At 41.5% G+C, this 26,651-nt stretch overlaps 2 protein-coding genes across 3 annotated transcripts; both read right to left on the bottom strand.

Moving 5' to 3' along the window:
• Positions 1 to 566: 566 nt before the first annotated feature.
• On the bottom strand, positions 567 to 2,481 carry LOC146553011 (tripartite motif-containing protein 16-like). Of its 2 annotated transcripts, XM_085255489.1 has the most exons (2): positions 2,126 to 2,468; positions 567 to 1,951 (listed from the first exon to the last, which is right to left on the bottom strand). In XM_085255489.1, exons 1-2 carry the CDS (start codon positions 2,464 to 2,466, stop codon positions 796 to 798), a joined length of 1,497 nt encoding a protein of 498 aa, XP_085111615.1. In that variant the 5' UTR covers positions 2,467 to 2,468; the 3' UTR covers positions 567 to 795. The 2 variants fall into 2 exon arrangements, with proteins under 2 accessions (XP_085111615.1, XP_085111617.1); XM_085255491.1 differs by having other exon boundaries at positions 567 to 2,481.
• Positions 2,482 to 22,200: 19,719 nt separating this feature from the next.
• On the bottom strand, positions 22,201 to 24,666 carry LOC146553010 (uncharacterized). Its single transcript, XM_085255571.1, has 2 exons — positions 24,409 to 24,666; positions 22,201 to 23,706 (listed from the first exon to the last, which is right to left on the bottom strand). Exons 1-2 carry the CDS (start codon positions 24,656 to 24,658, stop codon positions 22,778 to 22,780), a joined length of 1,179 nt encoding a protein of 392 aa, XP_085111697.1. The 5' UTR covers positions 24,659 to 24,666; the 3' UTR covers positions 22,201 to 22,777.
• Between the last annotated feature and the right edge of the window lie 1,985 nt (positions 24,667 to 26,651).

The following is a 26,651-nucleotide window of genomic DNA, read 5'->3' as shown; positions in this document are numbered from 1 at the left end:
ACTTGAACTTCCTACTGACAAAAACTAAAATTGGTGCAAAAATAACCAGAAACATATAAGAAGCATCCTGGAGGTGCTGCAGACAAGATAGGACCAATAACATGTCAACAGGAAATCCTTTTTACTAATTTGTTTATTTCTTTTTAGATTTTTACTCTCCATTTTAAGCCATGATGTTTGCTGATACTGTGTTCCTACTGTTTGTTCTCATTAATAGTTCTGTTTTTAACATTCTGTGCTGAAGCTGGAGGAAATGTTTCTACAGTGTCAGATGATACAGCTCCAAACTAAATAAGTGACTAACTAACGATGCTTTAATACACTTTACTATAAATTATGATATAGTGCACTTTCTTAAAATTTCTTATTGCTCTGTAATTAATTGTTTTCTTTATAAATGTACAAATGAGAATAAAATCTGTGTGATAAAGGAAGGTCTGTAGACTTCTCTGTTAAGATCAGTGAAGAGAAACAACAACATACAAATACCTAAGAAAAATATTCAGTAAACATTTAGAAGATAGAGAAGTTTATGTTGTCATGTGGAGAAATGTTTCAAATAAAAATATCCATAAGCATTGATAGTCTCCATGGCTGAACAGACACAGGAAAGAGCTCCACCTATAAAACGTAAAAACATCAAGACAACATGTTGAAGATGTCGAGGTACTGCCCATAATGTTTGACTGACATCTGATTTATGTGCAGCACATAAATACCACAATAATGATGGAGAGAAACTAAAAGGGAACTAAAATACAGATTTAAACTTACAACAATATGAAAGACTTCAGTCTATTTCACTTTAATCAACTCAGCAGTGGCTCCATAACAGTAAAGCCCCAGTCCAGCATAGAGCGGCTGAGTGAATGTGGTCTGGACTCTGTGGAGGAGAGTCATGGTTTCAGAGACGCTGTAGAAGGACAAAATACCTGCTCTGTGATCCAGGTACACTCCTACTCTGGAGGAACGAGGACCTGAGACACAAGTTTCAATGTTGTTGTACCAAAATATATATCTGTTGTTGTAACAATCTAATGACCAAGATTTGGCATTATGTCCAAATCCACATTCATATCCTTCTCTGCTGATATTCTTGTATGCGACTGCTACATAAACTTCTCTCCCTCTCCACTCCACCTCCCAGTAACAACGTCCAGTCAGACTCTCTCTACTCAGGACCTGCCACCTGTCAGTGAATCTGTCTGGATGATCAGAATAAGACTGTTGTTGATTCATAAATGTTGCTTTTCTGTTCCCCTCTGATAATAACAGCTGTTTGCTTGCTGTGTTTGGATCCAGTGTGATTTCACATGAATATTTTAAGAATCCAGCTCTGGTCTTTGGCTCTGGTTGTGACAGTAAAACATCCACTTCAGTGACTGTCAGTGAGATGTTTGTCCGTTCCTCTCTCAGAATGTCCTGTAGTTTATCTCTGACCTCTGACACAGCTGCTGTCACATCCTCAAAGTAGCTCAGAGGACGGATATTGATGCTGGATGAGTCTGTAGACTCACTGAGTGCTGACAGTGAGGGGTAGTTGTGTAGAAACTGGATGTGATCCTCTGTGTGTGAGAGCTGCTTCAGCTCAGCATCTTTCCTCTTCAGCTCAGTGATCTCCTGCTCCAGCTTCTCCTGAAGCTCTTTGACTCGACTCACTTCAGTTTCCTGCTGGGATCTGATCTGCTGCTTCACATCAGAGCTTCTTTTCTGGATGAGATGGATCAGCTCAGTGAAGATCTTCTCACTGTGCTCCACTGTTTGATCAGCAGACTGATTGATGGCCTCCACCTCCTGTTGAAGCAGCTTCACATCTTTCTCTCTGTCCTGGATTCTCTGCTGGATGTTTTGTCGACTCACCTCCAGCTCTCTCTGCCTCTCAGTCCTTTCTGCTGCAGCTGAGACTGTGTCGTGGCCTTTATGTTCATCCACAGAGCAGAGATAACAGATACTCTGCTGATCAGTACGGCAGAACATCTTCATCACCTCATCATGACGAGAGCAGATGTTCTCCTGGAGCTTCTTGGAGGGCTCCACCAGCTTGTGTTTCTTGAATGAAACTGCAACAATATTATGAGTCTGAAGGTGTTTCTCACAGTAAGATGCCAGACAGACTAAACAGGACTTGAAGGCTTTCATTTTTCTTCCAGTGCAGACATCACAGGCCACATCTTCAGGTCCAGCATAGCAGTGATCAGCAGGAGCAGCTTGGAGTCCAGTCTTCTTCAGCTGCTCCACTAAAACTGCTAACATGGTGCTTTTCACCAGGACAGGCCTCGCTGTGAAAGTCTGTCTGCACTGAGGGCAGCTGTAGATTTTCTTCTTTTCCTCTTCATCCCAGAAGCTTTCAATACACTTCATGCAGTAGCTGTGTCCACAGGGAAGAGTCACCGGATTCTTCAGTAGATCCAAACAGATCGAACAAGAGAAGGTTTCTCGGTCCAGCTGAACTCCTTTCTGCGCCATTTCTCCTCTCAGTGTCAGTGACTGTGTAAGTTTCACTTCCTTATTATAGAAACTGGTCTGACCTCTGATCTGAACAACAAGTGTTGCTGCTGTGAATGGGGCCTGCCAGCTCTAACACATGTTGGTTACACCCATCTTCATAATGTAGATCTAAAGGGGAGGGAACACAGAACGATATGGACAGACAGGAGGTGCTGAGCTAGAGAGCAGGAAGAAGAGGAAGGGTTTTCATGCTGTGATTCATTCCAGAAAGCAGGAAGAGGCTCTGTGTTTAATTGTTTTTTGTTCAAACCTTTAACTAAATAATATAAATGTCAATAACTGGATGCCTCTCTATTCTTTTTGTTAATCTGCTAAATGAATAGTTTGTTTCTTTTAACAATTCAAATAGCAGAAATGAACAGCTGACAGCTTGTCAGACTCAGACTGTAAACCATAGAGACAGTTTATATATACATTTAGTCAGGGCAGTGCAGAGATGTTTAAAGGGGCGGGTGCTCACAGTTAAAAAGGGCACATAGAAGCAGGCTGAAGAACAACAACCCACATTCATCAAGAATCTAATATGGAATCACATCACACTACATCACTGTCATCAGGTGGGCACAATGCAAAGCAAATGTAGCCCATTTTTTACCTGATGGGGTACAATGTTGCTGTTTGGGGGGTTGCTTCTGGTCTTGCTGCTGATAGTGCTGGAGGGCAGGGCTGTGTTGATCTGAGACTGTAGAGATTAAACAGTCCACAGGAGAGAGGGTAGCTGATTAAACAAGTGTTATGAGATAATAATAAAACGCAAAGATTGGTCACGGCGCTTGGAACCATAAGGCAACAAAACTGGGAAATAAACTAAGCTCTGCCTGTGAATCACTCTTTGCCTCTCTTCTTCCTTCCATCTCCTCATCTCATCTATCACATTCCACTTGCTGTCCATCTGAGAACGAGGCACAGTTTGCTATTGAATCCATCTATTATTTAATTATACATTTTAACAACTCTTGCACCTAATCCCCTTAGGCAGAGCAATGAAATGCACAGCTTTGGAGAACCGATCGATGATGGTCAGAATAACTGTTACCTGAGGATGGTGGGAGACCAGTGATGAAGTCCAGTGCGATATGAGACCAGGGGCATCTAGGAACGGGCGAAGGAGGCCAGCAGGAGGTGAAACCTAAACTGGAAAAAACTAACACAACACAGAACTGAAACCTAAAATGGAGATGCAGGGAGACGACACAGAATGATGCAGGAAAAAAACACAGATGAACCGGCGAGGAGCACACGAGGACACATAGTATAAATACACACAGGGGGAGACATGGAATGGCAAAGACACAGCTGATCCTAATTGACTACACGAGACAGGGGAAATGTGAACAGAACACACTAACATAAGACATGGACCTTCACAATAAAACAGGAAATGCATAGAGACACGGTACAGACACTAAATAGAGGGGAACACAGAAACCAAACTCTAAGAACTAACTAAGGCTACATTCACACTGCAGGCGAAAGCGCATTAAATCCGATTTTTTTGACCCTATGCGACCCTATATCCGATCATGCTACGACAGTGTGAACGGCACAAATCCAATATTTTCAAATCTGATCTGGGTCACTTTCACATGTGGTACTGAATACTGAATCTGAATATGCAAATTAGGGGAAATTTACATCAAATTAAATGAGTAATGGCTGATTTGATGACCAAAATCAATGATGGTACTTAGAAACACATGACATTACACATTACATTTTCATGCAGTTAGAAGTTTGAACCTGCAGCTTTATTAAATGAACACCTGGTATCCAACAAGAGTTTAGTTTAAACTTTAGGAACAAAAAAGTAATTAAACAACAGAATTAAACAAAGAACCAACAGCACAGGAAAGTTTAATCTTCATGAAAAACACATGCAGTGACTTCAACGTCCACAATAACACAATGTGTTTGGGCTTATGTGTGTCAGTTTCCAGCTTTAATCTTATGTAACAAGACCTCTTTATAGGTCAATAGAGGAATGAAGTCATTGTTGAACTACAGCTTGTGTGTGTGTCACCTCCACAACCTACAACAATAAAATATGATCTTTGAGTAGTGATATGGGAGTAAAATATACCATACTGATGTGAATAGGAGGTCATCTTTTCCCTCGGCTGTTAGGGTACCTGGGTCGTTGACCCAGTGTTTTGTGTTTGTGGTTTTTTGAGTCTTGTTTAATCATTATTCTGTTCTCTGTGTATCTTATGTTTCCTAGTTATCAGAATCAGAATACTTTATTAATCCTTCAGGATTAATAAAGTATTCTGATTTACTTTATTAAATCAGAATTCAAGGGCTCACGCTCTTGAATTTATTCAGTATTTGTTGTTTAGGTTGTCTTGGTTAGTATTTGGTCCCGTTCATGTCTTTGTCTCATGTCTTCTCTCGTCCCTTGGTCTCTGTCCTTTTTGCTCTGCTGCAAACAGAAGCAGAGAAAACTGGAGCTTCTGGTCTTGGCCAGATCTCTTTTGAAAAAGACATTTTAAAGTCAATGAGACTTTTTACCAGATAAATAAATAAAGAATATAAAAGTCTCCTACTTTATGATGGAAATGTTCTTTCTGGCTCAAAATGACATCATTTATCTGAATCTGTAGAAGAAGAAACAATCTCGGAAAGTCACTTTACTCTGTGTCTCACTGGATGTTCAACGTTTTTAACAAAAGAGAAAAAGAGAAGCATTCTTTGATTTTAGTCTGTTAGCCCACAAGCTGAGTTTTTATCAGAGTCCTGCATGAGTCAGTGTTATTTCACTGACACCATCACAGTTTTACACACCTGTTCTGTATGACTTTGTCTCAGGTTTGCGGTGATATCCAGCACTCTGAGCTGATGGCAGATCTGGTCAGTCCACAGTAGCTTCAACCACTAAATTATCTCTAACACATCACCAAACCAAAGTCTTCCTGCTAAGAGTACATCAAAGGTGAAAAGCGAGCCTAGAATGTCATCATTTCTGCTCTCCTCTTTCTTCTTCTTCTACTTCTGGACCGCACACATCATTTTTTTTTTTGCCTGTCCTGTTTGGCTCCTTTGCCATCAGAATTGTTGTCTAAAGGCAAAGAAAGATGCCCAATGGATTTACTTTACCAAATTGACCATCCCAGCCTTGCCGTAATGGTCCATTTGATTCACCTTTTATTGTTTATTTTATTTTCACTTGCTGAATACGGGACAGACTTGACTGGGGGAAAGAAGGGGAGAAAGAAAGAGGGAAAGAGAAACAGCTGAGAAGAGGGACGGGGGAGAAGGGCAAAAAACAAAAACCAACAGAATGGGCAGGAAAAAAAATTCATATATCAATCACCTGGATCACCTGCTGAGAAAGAAAAAAGAGAACAAGCAGAAGAAAACAAGAGTAATAGAATAAACAACATCACAATGATATATGGGAATATGACAGTAAATACTAAATATTAAACATTATTGTGCAGCACATAAGATCAACAGAACACAGTGTGCTTTGAGGTAGGAGCCAAAAAGGGTGTAGTTTGTGGGTGTGATCACCCGTGTGTACACCTGTGAGCATGGACGCGCTTGTTTTTAAAAGGTTCCTTCATGTAATGATCTGCTAGAGGGTGTGGGGGGGCCACAGCCCCGTCCTCCAGGGCATGAAGCAGGTATGGAGGAGATCAAAACTCCAGACATCCAGAGGCCCCCAGAACACAAGAGACCAAGGAAGACCCACAGAGGGGCAGCCGCGCCACTGTCCCAGTAAGAGCTGAGGAGAGTCCCAGATGAGGGCTCACTCAGCAGCCGCGGAGCAGAAGCCAGGGGGGGTTGCAGTGACGCGCCCGTGAGCTCCACCGGCAGCCAGCTGTGCCTGAGTGACCGAGCCCCAGGCCGAGAGGTCGGGGGCACCCCACCTCCGAAGTGGCCCGAGCGAGCCCCAGGCTCCAGGTCCCGATAAGCGGCCGCCAAGGAGTGAGCCGGCGTGCACCTGGACGCCCATCCCCGGACACAAAGAACCACCAACGCACCGATGTCTGAGGGAGTCCGCCACTGGCAAGGGAAGTGGTGGGGGGGGGGGGGGGGGGGGGGGGGGATAGGCCTCCAAACCTTGGAGGGCCTGAGATGTCCCCAGAGAGGTGTCGTCTGATACCCAGCCTGACATATAGACACAGACATACAGGCACACACAGATACAAACATCCATTCCCACCCTCATGCTCTCATATGCACTTACTCCACACTCAACCGACGTGGAGACAGACATAAAGAGACGCTGTACACATGATCACGCTCCCCAAGCGTACTCTACGAACCGGGTCTAGGTACCCTTGCCCCTGGAGGGGGGGGAACTGCACCCAGACCCAGGTGGTGTTACCCTTTTCCCTGCGGTGGGGGGAGGCAGACCGTCCCGACTCCGCAGCAGCAGGGAGGCCCCACACTCCAGACCGCAGTCGGACGGCCAACTCCTCCTCCTAGCCCCCCCGCTCCCGCAGGCCGCAGAGAACGGGGGTGAGAGAAGACTCCAAACCTCCCTCCACCCGCTCATTGTAGTGTTGATGCATGTGTGTTCTAAGGTGCAATTAAAACCCAGAAGGGCATGGAGCTACCTGCCAGAGAGCAGCAGGTAAGCGCATAGTCCCACCTGCTAGCCCTCAATGTCTACGTGTATTTAAAATTGAGAGGTGGGCAACGACGCCAGGGGTGAGGTTCAAGGTTCAAGGTTCTTTATTTGTCACATGCATAGTTATACAAGTATAACACACAGTGAAATGTAGCCTGACACGCTCCTCGACATGTGCAAAAATTGGGGGGGGGGGGGGGGGGGGGGGTGTAGAGGAAGAACATATATATATATATATATATATATATATATATATATATATATATATATATACACACACACATACATATAGTATATACACTGGGTGAATGTGCAGTAGTAGCAGCAAGCAGGTGAATTCTGTACATTAATATGAATAGACATCTGACTATTTTACAGGAGACAATTAGAGCTGGGCGATATGAGATTTTTTCATATCACGATATGTTTTTTTCATTTCAGGCGATAACGATATCTATCACGATATAAGCCAAATAACTATATTTGTAAGATTTAAATGTGCTGTTGCTCACAAGTAAAATGTGAAATAATCAGCAGCTTGTTTTTATTTAAATATTTATTTCCCATAATAAGTTCAACAGGGTAGATGTACTTAAGGAACATGAGACTTTTTCAGATAAATAAAGGCAAATATTGCAAACTACACAAAAGGCAGCCGCTAAAGCGTTTAAGTTTCAAAATAGAACAAACGAAACAGACTAAACTGTCAATTCCACTTAGAAACAAAATATTAATTCTAAAAATAAATCTTAGTTTGTTTTACAGAAGAACAGACAAAACTGACTAACTTTTGTCAATATCAAATAAACTGAGAACTAAAAGGAAATTCTCAATCTCTCCTTGTTGTATAGCTGAGCTTTTCAAACAGTTTTAACAGTTACTTTAGTCTGACAAAAGCCGAATGACGAATCAGCGCTTCCAGTCAGAGACTGAGGCTACGTCCACACGTACACGGGTATTTTTGAAAACGGAGATTTTCCGTTTTCGTTTTAAAAAAATAATCCCGTCCACACATAAAGGCAGAAATGAAGGAAAACGCTGCTATGAACATGCCAAAGCAGCAGGTGGCGCTAGATTCCTAACCGTGCAGAAATGTTGACCAATCAGAAGTCTAGAAGCCTCGGTGGGAAAAAGTAAACAAAGCTGGGGCATAGAAGCAGAACCGAGTCGTATGTGTGGACGGACAGTAACTGTGTGTATATGTAAGCATTTAAACACTGCAGAGAGTAGAATTACCAGTATTGTAGAAATTCATTTCACCGAAACAATAACGTGGCGCACAGTGTGACGCATGCACCAGTTTATTGTATTTCCAGACTTGCTTTCGGCACAATTTACAGTGCAGCTACTCTGTTTTTTGTCAGACTTGAAATAGCCGAAATACCTTCACACTACGGAACTTCTATGGCTCTTCCGCTCGACAATCTCTCCGGCGTTGGAACCATCATCTGTTTTCTCTTCGGTCACGCTCGGTTGATTTTTCTAGTCGGCACACTCATTTCCTCCATTATGAGCTGGCTCCATTACCCGCTGGCTGCTTCCCAAACAAACACACGTGCGGCTTGGCACTTGTGCTGTACGTAACAAGTCATGCGACGTGACGCTGCGGCTGTGATTGGTTCGGCTCTGCGCTACTTAATTTGGATTGGCTGACCTTTTTTTTTTTTTTTTTTTTTTTTTTAAAAAGAGGACAAGAGCGGCGAAGTCTATCGCGATAGCTTAATTTCTCTATCGAGTAAAAGTTATATCGCGATACATATCGTTATCGTTCTATCGCCCAGCTCTAGAGACAATATAAACATATTTAAATTTAAAGGAATTTGAAATGTACACTGTGCCTTGGTTTAGAGTGTCTGGTTTAGAGGCTGTACACCCTGATGGTAATTTGGATTCCGTGTATCGTGCCCACCCCCAAGATCCTATATGTATGTGTAATGAGAGTGTGAGTAATGTGAATGTCTAAGTTGTGGGATAAAATTGAGGCCGAGGCAGCCGGAAGGGGACAGGGGGGGGGGGGGGGGGGGGGGGGTAGCCTCCTCTGCACCCTGGTGACACACCCCTACTCCAAGGCCCTGCATGTGTGGGTGGTTGTGGTGGAGCGGGAAGAGGGAGGCAGCTGGAGATGGGGAGGGAAGGAAGGGAGTGGCAAGTGACCCCTCCCTGGGGCCAGCTCCCCCGCTGACCCCAGTAGGCACCCCCATACTCTGCGACCCGCCAGGGAAAGGGGGCCCAGGCCCATCCAGACCGGGGCCCAGTGCAGCAGCACCGCCCGGCCCCACAGAGCCCGGGACAGTCCACCCAACCCCACCACAGAGAAAACTGCACCCACCCCACCATCCACTCATCTTCCAGACTACATAAGACAATAGACGCCCAGGCTGAGATCTTCCTCCACCTCTCCTGTATCTCCCTCTCCTGCAGAGAGAGTTCCTGAAGAGAGGAAAGCTCCTGCAAGGTGTGACAATCTCCTCCACCAGTTGAAGAGCCCCCCAGGTGGCTCGACGCACCGGCGGCACCCTGCGCCAGGGCCAGGCCCCCATGCACCCACCCGCCCACCACCCCGGCAACAGACCAACCAGGACCCAAGCCCCTGAGGCCCGGCCAGGGCCCCAGCCCAGAGACGGAGCGCCCCCAGAACCTCACACCCATCCCGGACCCACCCAGGGGCAGACAGGCTACCAGGTCAGTAACCCACGTCCGTCAGCACAGACCCTCCCCTAGCCCCGCTGCACGCAGCCACGAGGAAACCGTCACCTAAGAGCCAACAGAGCCCCCAACCGGACATGACCGCTACCCCGGGTTGAGCCCCCCAAGGAAGATGCCTCCGGGGAACCCCCCGACGCCCTAAGCCTGTCCCTACCCCCACACCAATCACAGCAGTGAAGGCGGGACCAAACTATGACCCCCTACCCCCACTAGGTGATGGAGCTGATCAAAGGAGCCCAGAGCAATTGATCTGATGTGGTGGCAGAGGCTGTATCAAGACTAATGTAATCTAATAGATAATTTCTATATTGGTTAGAATTAAGATTGTTTTTATTTTTCCACTTCATGAGGACTGTTTTCTTGGCTATGCATAGGGCAGTGAAAACCATATGGGCTATATTCTTTTCTGAAGTGACATTATCTAAGCTGCCCAACAAACACACTAAGGGGGAAGTTGGAATGTTACATTTCAGACACTTTGATAAGTCCTCACATATCTCGCGCCAAAACCTCTGAACTGGTGGACAGAACCAAAGAGCGTGGATGTAATTGTCCGGTGAATTAGTTTGGCAGTGTGAGCAGTTGTTGGTAGACGTAAAGCCCATCTTGAACACAGAGGCGGAGCCAGACATTTGAAACACCCGGGGCTTAGCCCAAAAGGGTAGTATGCATGTGGGATTTTGGTTTTTTTTGGGAGGGGGGGGGGGGGGGGGGGGTAAAAATGACTGAAAGATTAATAGGCTCTGTTTTGAGTTTTGTTCAAAAAAGAATGACTTCATATAGGGAAAAATATATATCACATGTGCAGGACACCTTAAACTAGTTTTTAAGCAGCAAGGCAGAACAAAATCAGGGCTGTATCAAGACATGAGGACTAAACCCCAATTCAACCAGACCCAGAACTGATCCAGAATTAAAACAGGACTACAACAGTTCAAAATCAGGACTACTTAGGATTTAACCAAGACAGAACCAGAATCAGAACTAGATGATAGTAGCACTAAAAATCATCATAGACCTGCACTACACTTATTTTTTAATTCTACCAATGTACAATATTTAGATTGAGAAAAGTTTATATAATTATTTAGCCTTGTTGTGCAAACAAGCCCGCATAACTTAATAAATATAGAATTTGAAAAATAACAAACCTAAAAAGAAACACTAGGTACGAGATACATGAGGACCTGTGATACGGTGATACTTTTGGTAAACAACCATTTGACTAACATGTGTGTCTCACCTGCTCTTGTTCATCTCTGTTCTGTCCTCGTTCTCCATCTCCCTCTCTCTCCCTCTCTGTTCCTCTCTCTCCCTCTCTGCTCCTCTCTCTCCCTCTCTGTTCCTCTCTCTCTCTTTGTGCTGACAATCATCAAATATACAGATATTTACAAACTCTTCAGAAAACACAAACACTTTTTAAATTGTAACATCAAATCAGACTAAATATTTATTTTTTTAGATTGATAAATATAAAAAACATATTTGTTAACTTTAAGAGTAAAGAGAGAAACTATCTGTATTTCTTAATTTTAAATGGCACCAAATTGTATTCAAAATTGAGCCACACTTATGGAGCTCCACAGTTCTGTTCCTGGTGTTTTGGTTGACATCTCTTGATGTTCCCATGTCACAGAAACAGGCTCTGTGTTTTGCCTTGTATGCATCCACAGCTGTGCCACCAATTTACTCACATGGACTCTACTAACCTATCAGAAGCTTCTTCAGCTCAGAATGGAATCGTCTGCAGTTTTCTTATTAATTAACAAACTTAGTGTACATGTACTCCTAAATTTGATGAAAGTGATAAAAAATAGACAGCTCTGTCTCTCTTTATTCTGACATTTAACTAATTCAAAAGATATTTCAATATTTATCTAAAACAAAAGTTTACTCTAAATTGATGTTGTACAGTAAAAATGTTTTATGTTTTCTCCCTAAAGTGTATGTAAATATCTGGTTACAAATGTGAATATCCTGCTTTGTACTGAAATCCCTCTTGTTTTGCATAGAAATATACTGAACAACATACAAAGCATAATATATAAAATAACATTTACCTGAGTTTTTTCTTTGAAAGAAGCCTCTAATGTCCATTCTTATATTTCAGTACATAACTGAAACCGATTTAGTCGGGGAGGGTAAGAACTGAAAATATGAAATAAACACACGTAAGCTAAGATTCTCTAAAAAATAGCATTTGTTCGGCTTTTCATTTCGCCATTTGTTGATTCACTTGAAGAGCAAGTAACGTAATATTGGTCAAGTGATCAGTTTGATATCAATCTTTCGTGATTCACCGTCATATTTACATTATTTGTACGGTACGAATGATTTGCTTTGGTACCTGCTCAAACTTAAGCTCTCCTTAGTATGGCTGGCTCCGTTTCTCCAACAGCGCACTCACAGGCAGCAGCTGCCCCGCCCCCTCGCTCAGTTGCTTAGTGCCTGAGCTCGGATCATACCAATATCAGGGGGGGATTCACGCACAGTCGTAAATTCCCACAGTGTGCACTATGTGCTTCGAATATTGTGTGTACTTTTTGTTTTATACAGTTGTCAGCCAGGCATCTAACTATGAAAAAATTACACTCCAAAAGACCCCGGGCTTCTGACAAAACAACCCGGGCTTAAGCCCAGTAAGCCTCCCCCACGCTCCGCCCCTGCTTGAACATCCGATGACCTGTATAGTGCACTCTATGTAATATTTTGTATTGAATTAATTGAAGACTGGGATTTCTGATTAGATGAAAGGTTTGTAAGCAAGTCTGAGACCAGAAGTTTTGGTCTAAGTTAGCTGATAAATCCGCTTCCCATTTTGCAATAGGAAGTGATACTGATTCATCTGTTTTAGAAAGCATTCTGTATATTTTGGAAAGTAATTTGGGGGTTTTAAGAGTAAGAAATTGAACCACACTTGGTGGTGTTTGTAGTTCAACTTGACCCGGTTTAAATTTCTTTTTTACTATGGATTTAATTTGTTGATATTCTAAAAATCTTTTCTTGTTGATCCCATATTGTGTAACTAGTCCGTCAAATGAAATAAATTCTGTTCCTTCTAGTATATGTTCTAAATATTTGATTCCTTTACCACTCCAATCTGAAAAGTTTATCATATTATTTTTTTGTAATATGTCAGGGTTGTTCCAGATAGGTGTACGTTTGCATGGGATTAATGAAGACTCCGTGAATTTTAGAAACTCCCACCATGCTGTCAGAGAAGAGCTGATGTTGACGCTTTTAAAGCATTCATGTCGTTGGATGTTTGAGCTGATAAATGTTAGATCTGAAATCTCTAGATTATTGCAAAGTGCTTGTTCTACATCTAGCCAAGGTTCATCTAAGACGGTATGTTTTAGCCATCCTGAGATAAACTGAAGCCTGTTGGCTAAGAAGTAGTGCTGAAAGTTAGGTAGTTCTAATCCTCCTTTATCCTTGGTCTTTTGTAGTGTTTTTAAGCTTATACGTGGGGGTTTATTTTTCCAAAGCAATTTGGACATACATGAATCTAGAGATCTGAACCAATCTTGTGGCGGTTTAGTTGGGATCATTGAGAATAAATCATTTATTTTTGGTAAGACCATCATTTTTATAGCGGCAACCCTTCCCATGAGTGATATGGGTAGACATTTCCACCTAGCCAGATCACCTTCTACCTTCTTTAAAAGTGGGATGTGGTTTAATTTAGTTAGATCTGCAAGCTTGGGAGAAACATTAATACCTAAATATTTTATATTTCCCGATTGCAGTGGTGTTGAAGAGGAATTATGGAGGGAGCAATTAATCGGTAGGACTGTAGATTTTGACCAGTTAATTGAGTAATCTGATATTCTTGCAAAAGAGTTTATCAATTCAATCACCACAGAGATATTGGTTTGTGAATTTTGGAGAAAGAGTAACACATCATCCGCATAAAGGCTGATTTTATGTTCCATGTTCTTGCATTTTATGCCCTTAATTACTGAATTCTGTCTAATTGCTGCTGCTAGTGGTTCAATAAAAATTGCAAACAGTGAAGGGGAGAGTGGGCATCCCTGCCTGGTGCCCCTCAAGAGACAGAAGCTGGAGGATGTCTGGTCATTTGTTCTGACACAAGCTGTTGGGGAATTATATAATATTTTTAACCAGTTTATGAAAGAGGATCCAAAACCAAATTTGTGTAAAGTTGCAAATAGAAATTTCCAGTTAACTCTGTCAAATGCTTTTTCTGCGTCTAAAGAGAATATTGTAGTTTCTAGGTTTTTACTGTATGAGTAGTCCATCAAATTAAGTAATCTACGTGTATTTGTTGATGAGTGCCTACCTTTTATGAAACCAGTTTGGTCAGGATGAATTAAGAGGGGGGTTATTTTCTCCAGTCTTTTTGAGAGAGCTTTGCAGATTATTTTAAGGTCTACGTTTATAAGGGATATTGGACGATAGCTTGAGGGATATACAGGGTCTTTGCCTGGTTTTAGCAGGAGATTAATGTTTGCAGAATTCATATTTGATGGAAGTCTGCCCTTTTCTTTGATTTCCAACAACGTTCTGTAGAAAACTGGTGCTAGAATCGACCAGAATTCTTTGTAGAATTCTGCAGGAAAGCCGTCTGGACCTGGAGCCTTATTATTGGGCATACTTATCAGGGCTTCCTGGAGTTCACCTGGTGTCAGTGGTGAATCCAGTGCCATTGCTTGAGTGTCTAATAATTTTGGAAGAGTTATGTTGTCCAAAAACTGATCAATTTCTTTTTTAGATGGGTTTATTTGTGGTGAATACAACGTGTTATAGAAATCCCTGAAAATGTTGTTTATTTGTATCGGTTCATATATTGTGTTCCCAGATGAATCTTGAACAGCACATATAGTTGTTTTTTCTTTATTTATTTTTAGCTGGTTTGCTAGAAATTGACCGGATTTATTACCATGTTCATAATTTTGTAAGCGTAGTCTTTGTACTAAGAATTTTGTTTTTTTTATCAATTATCTCATTTAATTCTAGTTTTGTTTTGCGTATTTTGTTCAATGTTTCCTGATCTTGGTGGGACGCGTAGGCTTCTTCTAGTGATTTGATGTTTTTTTCTAATTCCTGAATATTTTTGTTTTCTTTTTTCTTTTTATGTGATGAGAAAGAAATTATTTTACCTCTCATCACAGCTTTCCCTGCTTCCCATAGAACAGAAGCTGATGTTTCGGGAGTGTCATTATAGTCTAAATATGAAGTCCACTCTTTTTTAAAATATTTAATAAAGTCTTCATCTTTAAGTAGTGATATATTAAATCTCCAGTTTTTTCTTGGCGTAGTATTATTCTTGTGCATTAGTTTTAAAGATACAGGAGCATGATCGCTGACAGCTATAGGGTGAATCTCAGTGTCTGAAATGTCGTTCAGCAGTGAGCTGCTGACCAAAAAATAATCCAGATGAGAGTAGGAGTGATGGACATGTGAGAAAAAAGTATATTCCTTACTGGTGGGGTGAAGGGAGCGCCATGCATCGCAAAGACCAAAGTCGCTCATATACTGTTTGATTATATTTGTGGACTGCCAATTACGCTGAGTTCCCGCTGTATTGAGCCTATCCATGTCTTCATTTAGTCCAAGGTTGAGGTCGCCTCCAAGAACAAGTGTGCCATCTAAGTGTTCAGAGAGTGCACTGAAAAAACCGTGAAAGAATGAGGGATCATCAACATTTGGACCATATACACTTGCAATACATAGCTTTTTATCAAGTATAGATAGTTTAATGATTAAGAATCTGCCCTCTGGATCTATAACTGTATCGAGTACTGTGAAATTAATATTTTTATGTATTAAAATTGCTACTCCCCTTTGTCTAGAATTATAACAAGCTGAGAACATATTAGGAAACTCAGGTGTTTTAAGTTCGTTCGAACCTCTAAGAGGTCTGTGGATCTCTTGTAAAAGGACAACATCTGCCTGTAGTTTTTTGAGTTGGTTAAATATTTTTAACCTCTTTTCTCTGGAGCCAGCTCCATTTATATTCCATGTAATGAACCTCAGTGTACCCATAGATGTTTGTGTATAGGGATGTATGCTGTGTGCGTCGCTTAGACAGGTGGAGAGAATACGTCACTTGTTCATAAATAAAAAGAAGGAGAGAGAGAAAAAATGTGTGGCGAGATGCTCCCTGAGTCTGACTATGTGTTTGCATAGTTACTAATATGAGTAGGCTTGGCTTAAGTGTGTGTATCCTAAACGACTGTGTGCGCTGTCTGACTGAAGTAAATGTGCTGCCGTTGAGCGCATGGTGTGTATGTGTCGAAATAAAGGGTGTTGTTTGTGGATGAGTGTCGAAGCAGGTGATCGAGGCAGTGAAAGGAATAAAGAAAGAAACCAAGGACAGGGGTGAGCAGCATAAAAGCAAGAGGGGGAAAAGAGAGAGAGAAAAAAAACGAGAAGAAAAAAAAACAAACAAAACGTAAACATTCCAATTAAATCACTGACGGAGAGTGACGGTGTTAATTCTGCTATGAAATCACACTTTAAGATGCGATTTGATACTAGTAAGTTAAACAGATGTTAATGCAAGTTAGTGTGAGTGGATAGGGAAATGGTGTAGCTGATTCTTATCTGGGGCCCGTTCTTCGTACGTGGCTTACTACATCCAAGATCAAATGACACATCCAAGACCAAATCATCGCGCTAACCGTGAGCTCTCTAATCCGGTTCTCCGAACACACCTGCTGTTGACGATTAGTACAGCTGGATGAAGTAATGTGAGATCACTGAGTGTCGTAAAAGGGGCTACGCATCGATAGTGGAAACATTGATCGGCAACCCTCTGATTGGTCGGCGAAAATGTCGAAGGAGCGCGCTCGGTATTTTTCGGCAGCAGAGCAAGAACTCTTGAGTGAGGGATTTCAGGAGTTTCAGAGTTTAATCAGAACGCAAGGGAACACTGCAAAGGCTGCAAAAGCAAGGAGAGAGGGCTGGCAGAAAGTTGCTGACAAATTAAACTCGTAAGTAATTTAATAATAACAATAATAATGGAGTGGATTTATATAGCGCTTTTCAAGGCACCCAAAGCGCTTTACGATACCACTATTCATTCACTCTCACATTCACACACTGGTGGAAGCAGCTACGGTTGTAGCCACAGCTGCCCTGGGGCAGACTGACAGAAGCCAGGCTGCCATATTGCGCCATCGGCCCCTCTGGCCAACACCAGTAGGCGGTAGGGTAGATTTATCATATCACACTATATTATCCAATATTATATTACATTATATTATATTATAATATGTTATATTATATCCCCTTTAACATTAGAGCCACAACAGGACCCACTAGAACATGGGAACAAGTAAAAGTGAAATATAAGAATATTCTACAGAATGGTAATATTTATCACTTATATTGCTTTTCGTCTCTTGGAAAGAGACCCTGGAATAATCTGTTTGTTTGTTTATAACAGCAACCAAGAAAAGGGCAGAGCAAAAAAAGACAGGTGGTGGTCCTGCACCCCCTCGTCAACAAGTTGGTTAAGTGAATAATACCCTCACGGGAAAATCGATATCTCTCTATGAGCACACTGTCGCGCTGAGCTAAAGGATCCTGTCTGTCCCGCAATATACGCTGAATTCTGAGGACTCTCCTTATCAATCTTGCACCTTCCGCAATGGGCTGCTCGCGTAAACGGACAGGACATGGCTGCGACAGGCTTCCCAAATCCACCTTCGCTTTTATAGCCGTGGTCTCTCATCTTGATTACACGAAGTAATTTACTATTACTACTCTGAAATATGACTTACATCTGTAATAATCACATACATGTAATAGAATGTTAATAGTACATTTCCCTTTTTTAGGAAATGACCTGTATGTATCTGTGTGAAATCAATAAAAGGATCAAGTGCTGCATTATCTTTAGTTACATTGATGTTATTTATTTATGGTGAAACAGTGGTGGAATATCGCTGTTGCTTTCGTATAAATGAAGCGGACATACCTGCGTGGCCGCGATCTAATCCTGTTTACATAAAGTAAACCTGCTCCCGAGCAGGTTTACGCTTACGGCTCTGTTGCTATGACAGCAAGTCCCGGATGAGCTTCGGGGAACCGAACGATCCAGGATCACGCGAAATCGTCAACAATCTAATCCAGCTAATTTACTTAGCGAGGTACGAAGAACGGGCCCCTGGTGTGAGGTTAATACAGCCACGGAGTGATGTTGGGGTCGCGGTGGAGCTGTCCGTCCACGTACAGCCGGTCCACAGCGATGACAGCGCGGGAGCCCTTCTGGATGAAGCCGCGTCGGATTGGGAAGAGGACCCTGCGTCGTTCCAAGATCTCTTTGGGGAACTGGTCGTTCACGCTGAAGTCCGTTCCTTTTAATTCCCTGCCGCGGCTTTTCACCTGTTGTTTTTGTTTGAAGTGGCCGAATTTGGCCACGATAGGACGTGGTCTCCCGGCCGTAGCCCGAATGGGGCCGAGGCGATGTACCCGATCGAAGACGATGTTCTTCACAGTGTCCTCCGGCAGCTTCAGGTGGATTTTGATGAAGCTTTTTACCGTGGTCTCCGCGTCCTCTCCAGCGGCTTCTGGAATACCAGAAAATACCAGATTATCACGCATGCTACGAGCTTGTAGATCAATAACTGTTTCTTTTATTTTTTTATTTTCTCTATTGAGCTGGGTAACATTTTCTGTGAGACATTTCACCGACTCCCTTAGCGTGGCATTTTCAGCAGCAAGCGTTTCCACCTGCTGCTGGCTGTACTCCAGGGATTCTCGCAAGCATTTAAATTCTCGGTGAAGAATCTCCACCAAGGACAGCCTTGCGTCGAAACTGGACAATCGCTTGTCGATTGACTCCAGTATGTCGGCAATATCTTTGCCGGCTGGCGATGTTGAGCCGGGGGAATCTGCCGGGCGTTGTCTTTTCGACGACGGCGTCTCAGCTTTGGCCGGGGAAGCTGCACACTGGGCCTTCTTCATCACGAGATCCTGAAAGCACTGATCAATATAATCTTGGAGAGTCTCTAAACTCTCCCCGTTGTTCTCCAGGGTGTTGGAGATTATTTAGACAAATATTGTTAGTTATAAGACAATTGATAAGTGTATTTGGTAATAGGGGGAGACCGGGGATAGTTGTAACGTGGGTCAGTTGTAACACTTCCAATTTCTCCAATCAAGGCTAAGTTTCAAATGATGTGACTCATCCTGTGCATGCCCAATTCAGTTCTGCTATCACATGTGAAAAATCAGCACATTTTGTCAAACACAGACAATTTAACATGAAAAAAAGTAAGTTTTTCTACTTTATTTCAATTTCTAATAGCATTATCTGCTTTGCAGTTAAACTCATCAAACTTAAATTATGTTATTTGTATGTCTATGGGGATATATTCTGTGTAAGTCTTTAGTGCTAATGTTTTAGCCGTTGGCTGTAATGTTAGCTAGTTCATGGCTATAGGAGTCTGGGTCAGTTGTAACAGCAACAGTCTGGGTTAGTTGTAACAATAATGCAGATGTTACAACTTACCACACTTTTACTTTAACTTATATTAAACAAGTTGGGGCAACGACATCAGCAGAGAGAGGTTCACTGGTCGCTTTTGTATATGCGGTTAATGCCATTGGCAACACAATTCCTCCACTGTTTGTGTTCCCACACATACATTATGCAGACCACTGTGTCAGAGATGGACCAGTAGGAAGTACTGGTAGTGGAAATAAATCAGGATGGGTGCAAGAAACAGATTTCCTCATCTTTCTGAAGCACTTTGCAAACCACACCAAGGTAAGCCATGATAAAAAGTAATGGAATTGCGATGCTGGTGAACAACTACATTTTTTCAGCTTCATTGTTATGTTCAAAATTGGTGCAAGAGTTGTCGGTTATAATGCCCACTGAGCCAATGAGGCCAAACTCAAGGAAGACCAACCAAAATTAATGAAATATTCAGTTGCAGAAAATTCCATAATTTGTCTTTTTTGGGGGGTTGGAATATGTTCAAAAGCTGGATTTCTGCATTCTGTCACACACACACATAATTACATAAATGGCTCTAAGTGCATTCATGTGTTGAATAAACAAAGATTACATGTTAATGTTTTGTTAGTACCCTTATTTCATTGTGTTACATTTCACCCCAGGATATGTTACAACTAACCCAGACTAGGGGGTTAATTGTAACATTTCACTCTTCGTGTTTGAGACCATACCATGCAATGAGTAATTGTGCTGCAGAGAAAATAGCTGCACTATTTAATAGCAGAGACATGTAAATACTTTGCATTACATTTTGAATCCACTACCTTAAAAGAGCTCCAATTTACAGACAGAAATGTCAAAAATGTTACAACTATCCCCGGTCTCCCCTACTGAAGCTTAAATGAATTTGTTCAAATCTAAACTACCATTTGCTTTAATTTTCCGCCAACAATCTCCGGCGTCTGACGTCAGTTACAACATGAGTCGCTTACCTTGTCCGTCACTTGTCCTTTTTTCAGACTAAAATCAAATTAACAAACTAAAATCAAAGCATTCTTTGATTTTAGTCTGTTAGCCCACAAGCTGAGTTTTTATCAGAGTCCTGCATGAGTCAGTGTTATTTCACTGACACCATCACAGTTTTACACACCTGTTCTGTATGACTTTGTCTCAGGTTTGCGGTGATATCCAGCACTCTGAGCTGATGGCAGATCTGGTCAGTCCACAGTAGCTTCAACCACTAAATTATCTCTAACACATCACCAAACCAAAGTCTTCCTGCTAAGAGTACATCAAAGGTGAAAAGCGAGCCTAGAATGTCATCATTTCTGCTCTCCTCTTTCTTCTTCTTCTACTTCTGGACCGCACACATCTGTCGCTGCCCTACTCAGGTCGATCTAATGAAAATCAGCCAGAAATAATAATCAGAAATCCAAATGTAGAATTTATAGTTCCCCATTGATGCAATTTGGTTATTAAATTTAAGAAGCAGTCTGTAATGCTCACCCCAGCATAGTTGAAGCAGATCATCAAAGCATGCTGAACACTTTCTACCATTCCACATGTGCATTTTCTATCCAGGTACTCAACAGCACCAAACCATAATTTTGAATCCATGGCTTTGATCTGGTGAAAATCACCCTACCCCTACTGTTCATCTTTACACACAACAGATGGTGTTTCTGTATCTTATGACTGAATGAAAAGTAATGACAACCGTTATTTTCAATCTTCCATTGCTTCTACCTGTTGTTTCTCTGTATTATTGTCGGATCTTTACCTTCGAATAAAGTGCCTTCAATATAAACTGCCTCGAGGTAACTTGTTGTAATTTGGTGTTTTATTAAGAAAATTGAACTATTGTGGCAGAAAAGTTGGATGCAAACCAAGACTAAAAGTCCTCAGGCAGGAGTCATAGCTGGGCTTTAGCATCTGGGTCACCCACTTTACCCAGGGAGCTAAACCAGCATCTCCAACAGGTGATTTGTTTGTCTGGCAGTTTCAGGCTGGGAAAGCTTGTTAAACTTTAACAAAACATTATTTGGCACCAACGTGAATGATTTGGGTCATGTTTATCACGTCTGAGTCAGGGAGCAAAGGTCACCTCCTTTATGCAGGATTTCACCTTATGCCAACAGGGGAAAAAAATCACGAGTTCTTAAACAAGCTGTAGGTCATGTTACTACACACATTTCAATATGTAAGCATTTCATCATGTTTTAGAGTCTCAGAGTTATTTCAGCCTCATCTTCACATATTTTCACAAATATTCACATTATCTCCGAGATCCAGTTGTGAAATTTTTTCCCTCAGTGTAACCGATTGCAACACAACAAATGACTGACCAGTGATTAGTGTTTTACAGTGATTACGACAGACAGCCTGTTTCTGCCACTGCTGCCAAGCATTTGCTCTTTTCAGCTTGTTCAATTGTGGAGGTTTTTACATTCTTTACCTTACAATATAAAGCACCTTGAGGCAACTGTTGTTTTTTTGGCACTATATATAAATATAAATGAATTGAACTGGTAGCAACTTTATGAATGAGAAAATGAAAACAAGTGTCAGTCAGCTGGTTCATGTCCAGCAGGTGGGGAGGAATCAGTGAGTCTGTTACTCCAGTTACTTACTGACAGGTAAAGTTAAAGAAAACGAGTTTCCTTCATCGCACTAAACCTGCCCACTAAACATGACCCTGAATGAACCCATATGTAAAGGACTGTAGGTTTTAAGCAGGCTCAGGTAATGGCAACACAATAGATGAGGAAAGTGGGGGAACTCTGACGACATCTAGTGGACATCTTGAAGATGACGGGTCTGAACAGAGAGCAATGCAGGTCTGTGGAGAAGATTGCAGCACACTGTGAAATATGAACTATGAATAATATCTACATCTGTAATGATGTAATCAAAATAGGCTCCATGTAGTTCAAGTTCTGTTACTGTACTTATGAAGCAAACTGCACACACAGAGTTGGCAAACATTGAGTTTACTTGCATTTAGGCAAAATGATATAAACACTTATCATGAGCCAATATAGCACATTTAACTGCTTTTATTTAGCAGGGATTACACAATACACAAAATTAGTCACAAACATTTTAATCAAATCTTGCAACATGTTGCTAAGAATAACCAGGACAACCAGGTCAAAGCCATACTGAAGTATAACCTTCATTAACATAAATCACAAAGAAAACATATTTAAATAAAAATTGTATACTTGTCTTGAACTTTTTTAAATCTTTAGTCCTGTGTATCAAAACTTATTTATTGGCTGATAAAAAGGAATCACATCATGGTTGTTACAAGGAACAAGTGATGAAAAACTCATTTTCATGTTTGTTTTCTTCTATACTGAAGAAGAAATACAAGTTTCTGTGGTAAATATTAAAAGAGCATCCATGTTCAATAAATATTTGTGTCACCTTTAAAGACCAATAAAAAAAATATCAAACTTAGAGAAACATAAAGTCAGGGCTGGAACAAACAACATAGAGTGCCCTTCACTGCTGTGGACAGGAAATGTACCGTGACTTGGAGCATGAGGTCATTTTCTACCTCGGGTGCTGCAGTGATTTGGTTTGTCACTCAGGTGGATCCTTAGATGAAAATTCAGTCCTGATTTCCAACTGAATCTTTCCCCACAGGAGCTACAAATATATGGTTTCTCACCTGTGTGGATCCTTCTGTGACTTTTCATAGTCGACAAGTCTCTAAACTCTTTCCTACAGACGTTGCAAGAATACGCTTTCTCACCGGTGTGGATTCTCAAATGAGTTTCTAGTCCTGATTTCTTACCAAATCTTTTCCCACATGTGCTACAGAAATACGGCTTCTCGCCTGTGTGGATTCTCACGTGACTTTCAAATCCGGATTTCTTATTAAATCTTTTCCCACAGGTGATGCAAAAATATGGCTTCTCGCCTGTGTGGATCCTTACGTGAGTTTCCAATCCTGATTTCCAAATGAATCTTTTCCCACAGGTGCTACAAGAATGTGGCTTCTCACTTGTGTGAACTCTCATGTGTCTCGTCAGGTTGGATTTACACTGAAAAGTTTTTCCACAAGTGTCACAGCTTACAGATTTTTTACTTGTATCAGTTTCACTCCGAGACTTATCTGTTCGGTTTTTGTGACGTCTCCTTTTCTTCAGCTCCGCATTTCTAGTTGATCCCGAGTCCACATGCTGGTTTTCTTCCTGTTCCTCAAGCTCTGGTTCAGGAAAGTTAAGAGCAAGGAGCTGGTCATCGTTTGGTTCTGATTCACTGAGGTCACTTTCCTCAAAACTAGAAGTCACCATAAAACTATTGATCTCCTGCTTCAGTACAATCTCCTCCAGCTCCTGACTGGTGCAGAGTTCCTCCTGTTCCTCTTTAATCTGTGGAGGATCTGGGTCCTCCTGGTCCAGACTTGAGTTCCTCTCCTGCTGATTGGCGACAAACTCCTCCTCCTTACAGGCAGTTTGCTGGTGGAGGTCTAAACGAACAATAAAAAAAATGTAATTATAGAAAAACACTTCTGAGAAGATAAAGTTTTAGTTAAAGTCTGTAATGAGGGCATGTTGCTCACATTTGCAGGTGAAATTAAAAGTGTGTAAAAATGAAGTTATTTGTGCACTCTGATGCAAATGAGAACTTGAGTTCTGACATTTTTCAGCAACATTAAGAGTAAAAAAAACCTTTCAAACAAAAAAGAACTCACTTATTACTGACTGACTGATGATCTATTTTGGAGTTGATCTCGAAACTGATCTACATCTTGATATTTTTCAAAATAATCTTCACTATTGGGGGTGGCTGTAGCTCAGGCGGTAGAGCAGATCATCTACTGATCGGTTCGATTCCCGGCTTCACCTAGTCTGCATTTCAAATATCCTTGGGCAAGATACTAACTCCAAGTTGCCTCAAGTTGCTCTTTGATCTGTGGAATGTGTGTCTGAATGTTGGTAGAAAGCACTAAGAAAAATGTGCTTGTGCGAATGGGAGTGAGTGGGTGAATGCACAAGTTTTGTAAAGCGCTTTGAGTGCTCAAGATTGAGTAGAAAAGCGCTATATAAGAACCAGTCCATTTAAAACTCCCTGTCATGTTTTCACGAATACACATTAAATAGATCTGACTGATACAAACTGTAGGTTTAATATTAATGTTAACACTTCAGAAAAGCGATTACAGTTTTACCGCTGGTCTGTAAATCTTTCTCAGGTTTCCAGATGTTATGCAGCTGTCTGAGCCGCTCTTCCCCGCTCCAGACGACGATGCCTTCATCCTCGTGTTTCACTACAAGCTGTTCTCCCTCTTGACTGATGCAGAGTTCCTCCTGTTCCTCTTTGATCTGTGGGGGATCTGTGTCCTCCTGGTCCAGATTGAAGTTCCTCTCCTGCTTCCAGACCTGCTGGCCAGCCAGATCTTCCTCCTCCTTACACTTCATGTTGATGTGGGACTTGAGGAACAAAGTAAAAAGAAAAAGATTAGACAGGTAAAGGTGCAGCCTCAGTCAGCAGGGCTGTACACTGTGAGCATGTTGCTCACATATGTGAGAGAGGTTTGTACAAATGTTTCAGAAGCACCATGTGACTCCCTCTCTTTGTTGGAAAGTCTTATTAATTCACTTTATAACTATTACTTTGAAGATAAATTTCTACCATCACAAAAATATTATGACCTCTTTAAAAACAAACAACGGCAACTACATGACTTAAATTCCATGTTTAGATGAAGGTAATGGTCAATGCCTTTTGACAGGGGAAAAACCTCCACACAGAAGAATCTTACTTGGCTGAATCATAAATTATTCACCATGATTAAAACTGCAGATGAGCAATAATCTGCATTTTATTTTAGCCAAAGAGGAATGTTTCTGTTTGTCTGTGATCTGACTTTTTCTGCTGGGTCCAAATTTCATTTTATCCTGTGTAAGTTTGTTTCTCTTCCTGTTAACTAGCAAAGTCAAAATCACCTTGATTCATTTAACTTGAATTCAATTATAAATGTAATCATTTTATTGAACAATTAATTTCATTTCAATGAAAAACAATTACTTAAAAGAAAGAGATTAAGTTGGAGAGAGACATGTGGCCATCTTTTAGTGAGTTAGACCCTGATTAAGGGCTATTTTTAAAAGTAAAGCCCATCTCTCAAAGTCCCTGCCGGCCTGCCTCCACCTCGGGAAGTCTGTGGGTGCAGACGGAGGTGAGGAGCACCACAGGCGGCAGAGAACTGTCTGTAGCCCCGGAGTGAGGCGTCGTGAACCGAAGCAGACAGCGAACTGTGGCACAGTGCAGAAAACCGAAGCTTTCCCTCCCTGTTTGGTTTTGATGTGTCTCATGAAAGTCTATTGTTAAAAGTTGACCTTTAAAAAAAACGGACGCACTTGTTTGATTAGCTGCTCTCTGATTTTAGCCTGTTAGCTTACAGACTGAGCTCAGATCGTTCCTGTGTTAGTTCATTGAGAACATCACAGTTTTACATACCTGCTGCGTGACTTCATCTCGGGTCTCCGGCTGATATACAGCAGTCTGAGCCAGTGGCGGATCTCATCATCCTGGACGACTGTTTTTAATGTTTTTAACCACGGAGATTTCTTCTGCATCATCAGTCTCTCATTGTTAAACTCTCCCAGAAACTGAAGACAGTTGTGCCATTTCCGCGCTTCTTCTTCTTCTATTGAGTAGACGGCAGACTACACATGTCCAAGGGTAATACTGTCCTCCTCAGGCCATTGGCATCAAGTCAAAGCCTTAAAGTCTGGTACTTTGCGCATGGTCATTTTTTACGAACAGCAGAATCACAAGACAAAGCGTGCCAATGTTTATACTTTTCACTGTGACTGCCAAATAGATGAAAAAGTAGATGTTAAAAAACAACTTATAGTTTTGTCATTGGGCTGGTAGAAAGCTATGAGTTTCTGTCCCTTTGTCTGACCTTAGAGACTTATTTTAAAAGGAAACATTACAATCCTTTAAAGCAAGTATTTTCACCTCTGTCCCCCCTCTGTACTTAGCTTTTTTGTTGTCATGTCAGTAATTGTCCAGTTGATGGCTCCCTTGGATCACAAGCCTGTCTCATGAGTCCAAGTGAATATATTCTTAATAAACAGCTTTGAAGAATTTGTGACCAACTTTGTTTAATTCGGAACATCATCATCATGAGTCAAACTCACTCTTGGATCTACAAAATATTTAACAAAAACAAACATCACTGAATCATAAGGTATTTGCTCCAACTCTTAGTCCAGAAACACATGAGTGAACTAGATCAGCTGCTCCTCCAGTTCAGCTGTGGATTTATATCATTATTTATATTTGTAAAGTGGATATGCAGTTTTTCAGTACTAATATAAGCATTTTATATCATTGCTTTATTGACAGATGTTTGGTGTTCAAGGTCAGGCATCAGTTTGAAAAAAACAAACAAACACACTG

Source organism: Mchenga conophoros, linkage group LG18, assembly GCF_057382185.1.
Source record: "Mchenga conophoros isolate Kocher_MC1m ecotype Shallow Benthic linkage group LG18, M_conophoros_male_GT1.1, whole genome shotgun sequence".
NCBI lineage: Eukaryota > Metazoa > Chordata > Actinopteri > Cichliformes > Cichlidae > Mchenga > Mchenga conophoros.
The sequence above is the reverse complement of the archived record's forward strand: the minus strand, read 5'-3'. Positions and strand labels throughout refer to the sequence as shown.